Here is a 7,570-nt window from a genome sequence, read left to right on the forward strand (position 1 = left end):
ATCCATTTTTGTGTGTCACGTGGTATGTTGAATGCAGCACTGATTCAAATTAGATGTTTGTCAAAATACTAAGTATATAGCTTCGAACGAATTAGAAACTCAAATTACCAATATTGACAAGCTAGAATATAAAATAAGAGCTTCACAAAATACAATAATTTTACATCTGGCATGCTGGAACACTTTTATCTAACAATCAACCACAGTCTGCTCTTAGCATTACTTATGTGTTTATGTGTTGGTTTCACCTCCATATATTGAAAGTGCTGTGCTTTATTTTTTATTTGTCAAAGAAATTATCACAAAATGGAAAAGCTATTTTATTAACTGATAAAGTTTATGTTTATAGGTTTAAAAAATAAATCTGGAGAGAGCTTAACAGATAAATACGGTGTTGGAAAATCAACAGTTTCAGACATTAGACAGTGAGGATAAAAGTTCAATGCTGAAAAACAAAGAAAATTCAGTGTAAATGTGATTTTTACAAAAAAGATCAGCTGATCAGCCAATTTCAGGATCATTTCTGTGTGAAAAAGCCCTTGATTTAAAAAAATGATTGAATGGAGATCCAGAATATAAAACATGCTCTGGGTAGCTGAAAAACTAAGTCACAACACAGCATACATGAATATGGAATTAATGGAAAGAAATTAACAGGTGATCAAACATGCAGCAAACACATTTTGACAGGTGATCAAACATGCAGCAAACACATTTTGACAGGTGATAAACATGCAGCAAACGCTTTTGTAAAGAAACTTCAGACCATTATTGAAAGTGATGGTTTTCATGCAGATTTCATATACAACACTTATGAAATATGCTTTTATTGAAAGTCACTTTCTAACATATCACTAGTATCCCATCGTGAAGCTCCTGGTTATGAAGTTAGCATAGAACGAGTTACGATAATGGTTTGTGTGAGTGGAAGTCACAGGTTATTTTTGCTTCTAAAAACCTAAGGTCTTCAAAAATATTAAAATGCTGCATATTGTCTACAAACAATCAGTCATTTGTTGCCTTTATTAATGGTATGATAAGTCATTTATTCTCAAAGTTGAATACTGGAAAAAAAAGTAGGTCAACTCTCGTTACTCCTTGGTAATGTACCATCCCACCCTTCAACAGAACTTCTGGGATGTTTACACTTGTGCTCCTCTTGCCTAAAATCACTTCTATTATTCAGTCAGGGCGTAAGAGAAACATTGAAACATCTGTACAGAAAACAGCTTCTTCAACTCTCATTGGCAGATGATAATGGTGAATAAAATATTCTATGTTTTTTTTTAAAAAGCCTTGACCTGAAAGAATGTTGTTACATGGTAGCAGATTGTTGGGCTTCTGTGCAAAATACAACACTGAGAGGTTTGGAATAGTCTTGAAAAAAATCTGAAGAGTTTACTGGTGGTGATTAAGAAGAAAATGTAATAGGCCAGTTGTAGCATTAAAAGAAATTCCTGGATGTTCTGACTGTTGATTAAAATGGATGAACTGTGATGTTTTTTACCCTGACTATCAAGTTAAGTTCTAAGTTAAAAGGAAGTTGTTGAAGTTATGAAGAATGAAGAGGAGAATGAGGATGAGCCATCACATTCTGAAGTGTCCAGATACCTCAATAAAATAGTTAGAAAGATGTGATTCTGTTCAGCTGCTTTGTTTGAAACTGTTGCATGATGTAGCTGGAAGAAAAAAAAAGAGGTTTTCCTCTTTAAAACAGTAATCTATATCAGGCTTTTTTCTTATAAATTTAAACACTATTCTGTGTGCCTATACTTGGCTATTTATATATATATTAGGCCTATAAATCTATTTAAATTTATCTTAAAAGAGTTGTAGCAATAATGTTCAGCATTTTTCTTTTAATTATGTCTGGTTATCCAGATTTTCAATTATCTGAATATTTTCCTTATCCCCAATTAATACTATTAATCAGCACTTTATTGTATTTAATTTACAATGCAACTTTAACTCCATATTACAGGTTTTAGTCTTAAGTACTAAGAACCTGTAACAGAAAGCATTCTTTTAACATTTCTTAATTTCTCTCTAAGTATGAACATATTCTGACTTAATGATACATACAACTGTTAGCTGAATGTATCACAGTTGTTTATTTGTATCCAAATGTTAGTTATTTGATTTATGAGACAACAAAATCTATCCAAAAAATGTAGCCATATATATATATATATATATATATATAATAAAATAAAAGAAAAAAAAAGTCCAAGTGCATGTTATAACTGCACTTGATTTCTTCTGTTAGTTTGTCTTTCAACAAATTTCTGTTTGTAAGATTAAGAAGTTCCTCAGATTTAAGCATATTTGATTTATTTTTGTTTGTAACTTGGATATATATAGATACATTTGTATGTGGATAATAACTTTTTTCTGAAAATCCAAACATTTGCATTAGTGATATGAAAGTATATCAGTGCTTCAACTACGAGTGAATGCTAATCAGACTTAACATTAGGCCCATGGTACAGGTTATAACGGGTAAAAATTGTTTAGTTTTACAGTTAAAATATACAAACATAATATTAGTTGTATAATTTTGTTTGCCACAATTATTAATTGATACTAGTACTTTTACAAATTTGACTAACAGTATATAGCCTATTAACCACCTGGTGGGCCATTAATCCACCTTTAAATGTGTAACAATCACAGTACCTGAATACCTAGAAAATTTTAGTTAATCTACTGTGCTTGAGACAATCTGAATTCATTGTGGAGAAACTTTTTAAATTTTAGGTGTTTTGCTCCAGATAATCACTCTTTTATTTCAACGGAATTTATATGGCCCCTCTGGTAGAAGTAGACCGAACTATGACAGTTATCCTTTGAAGTTAGTCTTCTGTGAAGTAAATAAGGTTGCTAGACTGGGAGATAAATTTTTAATCTAATTTGTGCCCAAATCTGACAAAGGTTTATATTAAATTTAGAACTAAAGTCAAATTCTTGTTGTATTAAGGAATGTATACTAAAAGTACACTCTGCCTATGTACAATTCAAGCTCATATGAAACATAAGCAATAGCGAAAACAACTTCACTGATAAAACAAGTATCTTGTGAAAACTACAAGTCAGTGAAAACATGCAAGGGAGTTAATTCCCTTCAGTCTGAAGTTTACTTTCATTTACATGCTTTATCCAGCAACTGGAACTACTACAGAAGACATTGTAGCAGCTGCCATATCAACAACAGAAAGCACAATAAGCACTGTTTCTCCGAAAGTTACCTCTCTGGATCTTGATAAAATTTTATCTGAGGTTAGTTAGTAGTCTGTTTTTTTATTAATATTAAGGTTAGTAGTATGTTCCATAAAAGCATGGAAAATAAAAAATATTATAATTTGTATTTAGAATTTACAATAAATGACTAAGAAGAACAATTATCAATTTTGTAAAAGTACTTAAAAAATCTTTCATTTTTTTGAGAGAACTGTTATTTTGGCATGAAATTATTTATTACATTATGAGCTCACATTAATATATCCAATTTAATAATCATTTTACTAGTGACAGAGTGAATTTTTTGTGGTGTCATTAAGTAAAGTTTTCAAGGTTAAAGGTTTCTCAGTAAAACAAATTAATAATGAAATGGAATGATGGGTGTAAATTCTGTAGAGAAGACTGCACAAAAACTACATTAACAGAATATTAGCACAATTACAGCAACTAAGTAAAGTTCTTGTTAACACCTTTTTGTCTGATTGTTTATAAGTGATTGTCAGTGTTGAGGCTTTTTCATTTATAAACAAACTACTACTTGTTCTCTTACGGTATAGGAAATTAGATATTTAATGATGTTGCTGTAAATTTGGATTTTAAGAAAATCGGTGTGTTGTCATGTACATGTGAGTAAGTGTAAAACTTACTTCAGTTGATGTTTCTTTTACTTTTAAATCATTTGGAGTACATTAAAGTGTTTATATAGTTCCATATAGCCTATTTGATTACTTGAATTTAGCCTCAGTCTTCTGGTATCCATGGCACAGAATCTGAAGGAACTTCTGTTTCCAGTGATAGTTTTGTCTCGGGCACAGCCCAAACAAAGGAATCAACCCCAAAAGATAAGAAGAAGAAAAACAGATGTCAAATGTGTCGCAAAAGGGTTGGGCTTACAGGTAACTAAATAAGTAAAAGATTGTAGCTTGTACATGAATGTGCTAGAACATAATACAGCTTTAGTCATCTATTTAAACTTTTAAGATTTGTGACAAAAAAAAATTGTCCATTCAATTTTTCTGTGAAACCTCAAATATCTAATATTTGATAGATGAGGTAATAAGATGATAGGAAAGGTGATTCCACTGTCAGAAGTAATTCTCACCAGGAGGTGCTATAGTGCAATTTGCATACTGATGACTATAAAATCAGCATCAAATGTGTCAGGATTTATTTTGCTAGGAAAAATTATTCCTGAATAGTTAATCTCTAAACATAGAATTGTTCCCTTAACCCTATACTGATCAGCCCCATTTTTAAATTCCTTTCTGCGCATTTTATTGCGTTACATTCAAAATTTCATTAAACCACTTTACTATCATTGTATTTTAATGAAATTACTATTATCAAGTTTGTTAAAATTCAAAGTTTTATTTTATCTAAGTTTTTATTCCTTTATTTCAAAAGAAGCCTCTAAAATATTATTTAAAACTTGAGTTTTGATATCGCGTTAGAGGCTCGCAGTTACGAATCTCAAATTTAAGAGCTGGTACAGAAGAAACTGTAGGTCTAATGTAGACAATTCCCTGCAGATGTTCCTAGAAATTATCCCCGAGGAGAAAACCCTTCTAAAATTTCCTTAATTCCAGATAACCCATGTCCATTTGCAAAGTAGAAGCTGTGTTGCTAAGCAACAGTTTTAAGTTGAATGGAATGCTTATAACCAATAGAAAGAAGAGATTTCCTATAGATATGTCACTAAATTAACAGTAAATGTAGACGTATATATGTCCTTTTACAAACGAGGCAAAATAAAGCTTAGTCCATTGTTGAGAGTGGGGTTCCTAGTAGTTGGCTCTTTTTTTCTCACCTTGTACATATTAACTTGATAGACAGGTTAATTGCATTTTGGTTTTACTTTTATAGTTTAGTTAATTATGTATTCTTTGTGTTTTATAATTCATATTTGAAAGTACTAATAACGTTCTTAATTTATTCGATATTTTAGCTCGTTCACCATTTTATAAATAGCGAGTGCAAAACAATTGGCCAAAGGCTAAAACAATCTCTGATAAACATAACTTTATATCACCCATTGATGTGTGTCAAACAAATAATCAACTATAAAGGAAAATAAAATATTAAAAATAAACTATAAGTGAAAAGGTAAAAATATGAAATTACGCACATGACCCAAAAAAAAAGATATTCTAAGATTATTCAATGAAGAGTTAAGATATGTATATCTTTCCATTTCTTGATTTTAAACATTTCATTGCACCGATGTTGATAACAAATAGTTAATGATATGATAGAGAAAATGGAAAATAAAATATAAAACATTTACCTTAAAAAAAACTTTTAATATTCTTTTAGAAGGTTCTTAATTATGCAAATAAAATTGGAAAAATATAAGATAATAAATAACTAATTTTTATTTGAAATAGTAGAAAAAATCTTTTTTTTATTTTTAAATTACATACTTTTTAGGAAAGTTCTTGACCAATTTTAAACAATTTCATTCACTAGTTTATTTTTGGAACACAATATGATGAGAGCAATGTTACCTACTTACAATGTAAGAAGTCGATCATCATAGGATTAAAGCATTACGGTAGCCATGGTAGTAATATTGATGTGAAAGTGGTGAATGGAAAGCCATAAAGATCAAGTTATTGGTGTAACTTGGAACCTGTTATCAATTCAGAAAAGATGAGTTTCTAATGAAATCTTCTTCATACGAAATGGGTCTCTATGTCACATTGCAAGGACTGTCAGGATGTTGTTTAAATGTGCTTTAAGAGATTGGGTAATCAGCATCATATCCAGATCTCACTCTTGTTGACTTTTTGACTATGGGGCCACCTCGTCTTTGATTTACCATGGCATGTCTGTTTCCTTGACAGATTAGAAAGAGGCAAATAAAATGTAACTATTGGAAGTCGGAAAGTATCATTCAGCTGTGTATAAATGTTCTTTAATGAATGAAAGTAATATTGGATGTGATTGGTGGTCTCCTTGAAGTCTTCATTTTCCTTCAAACCTTTTTTTTTTGTATTTAATTATCACAATTTTTGTAAAATAATTTTTTAATACAATTATAAACTACAATCAACATAAAAAAAAACCTTCGTGTATTTTTCAGAAACCTTCACAATCTCTGAAAAAATTTGGTAATGAATTAACAAAATGTTGGGAAAGAGAACTCCAATGGTAATTATGAAATTTGCACAGCCAATATTAAAACTATGTTTTTTTTAGATATCCAATTGTTTACAAGAGTTTGGTTTATAATATAAATGTTTAAATTTACTGTGTTTACCCATAAAGTCTTATTACTTAACCTTGTATCTTTTCTTTAGGGTTCGAATGTCGATGTGGTGGTCTGTTCTGTAGCATACATAGATATGTAAATGAACATAACTGTTCGTTTGATTATAAACAACAGGGTGCACAGGAAATTCAAAAAAACAATCCTCTTGTAGTAGGGGACAAAGTACAAAAAATATGACCTCTTATTAAGCTGTAGCATGAACAGCGTGTAGAAAAAGCAGGTTGAGAAAATTATTTTCAAATGAATATTTTTTGAAAATATTGTTCAACTTTATCTGCTTTGCTCTGGACACCAAGAAATCTTCATTTTCTTCAAGAAGACAAGTTTTGTTGAGGTTTTGCTTTTAGTCAAAGGTCTGCAGATACAGTACATCTGCTTTAATGATTTCCATGAAAGAAAGAAATTAAGGCATTTTTGTTTTAGAGATATTTTCTATATGTATATTTCAGTCAGTTAGGCCTTAAATGTTTACATGCAGTGTGCTTGATATTAACTAATTAGTCAAAGTGATAGTTTTAAATTAGTTTTGAATGCGTTAAATTTAGTTGGAGAAATAAATTTGGAATGTGCAGAATGGCACACAATTCTTACATTGTAGAATGTTAACTTTTATTTTATATTGTCATCATCATTGGAAATACAATAAACTATTTAACAGTTGATTGCTTATTTGTATTTTTGCTGCATGGAGGGTTTTAAAAAAATATTATGGTTACCAATGCAACCATATTTCACAATATGAAGGTACATAAAATATTAAAACTGAAATATGTTAGGAACTGTTTTCAATATGAACTTGGTAAAAGTATCTAACTATATGTTTTACCATGTTCTCTGTTCAAAAGTCCAGTGACCTGAGTTATCTTGTTAGTCATATGTTTATTGCTCAGTTGTGTAAGCACCATGGCACATGAATGGGAAAATTGCACTACCATTTTGATTAGAAATACTCGCATCAAAATTACCTTCCATTACTTGTTTGTTTGAAGTTAAGCACAAAGCTACACAATGGACTATGTGTGCTCTGCCCTCCACGGGTATCGAAACCCGCGTTGTAAGTCC

At 30.4% G+C, this 7,570-nt stretch overlaps 1 protein-coding gene across 3 annotated transcripts in view; it reads left to right on the plus strand.

Annotated features, from left to right (window-relative positions):
• LOC106466838 (AN1-type zinc finger protein 6-like) overlaps positions 1–7,168 on the plus strand; it is a 17,438-nt gene extending 10,270 nt beyond the window's left edge. For all 3 annotated transcript variants that reach the window (XM_022394905.1, XM_013927140.2, XM_013927141.2), the window contains exons 4-6: positions 3,161–3,276; positions 3,977–4,133; positions 6,537–7,168. In XM_022394905.1, coding sequence (XP_022250613.1) covers positions 3,161–3,276; positions 3,977–4,133; positions 6,537–6,685 — 422 coding nt within the window. In that variant the 3' untranslated portion in view covers positions 6,686–7,168. The remainder of the gene's footprint in view (positions 1–3,160; positions 3,277–3,976; positions 4,134–6,536) is intronic.
• The last annotated feature ends 402 nt before the right edge of the window (positions 7,169–7,570 follow it).

This window comes from Limulus polyphemus, unplaced genomic scaffold (genome assembly GCF_000517525.1).
Source record: "Limulus polyphemus unplaced genomic scaffold, Limulus_polyphemus-2.1.2 Scaffold2394, whole genome shotgun sequence".
Taxonomy (NCBI): domain Eukaryota; kingdom Metazoa; phylum Arthropoda; class Merostomata; order Xiphosura; family Limulidae; genus Limulus; species Limulus polyphemus.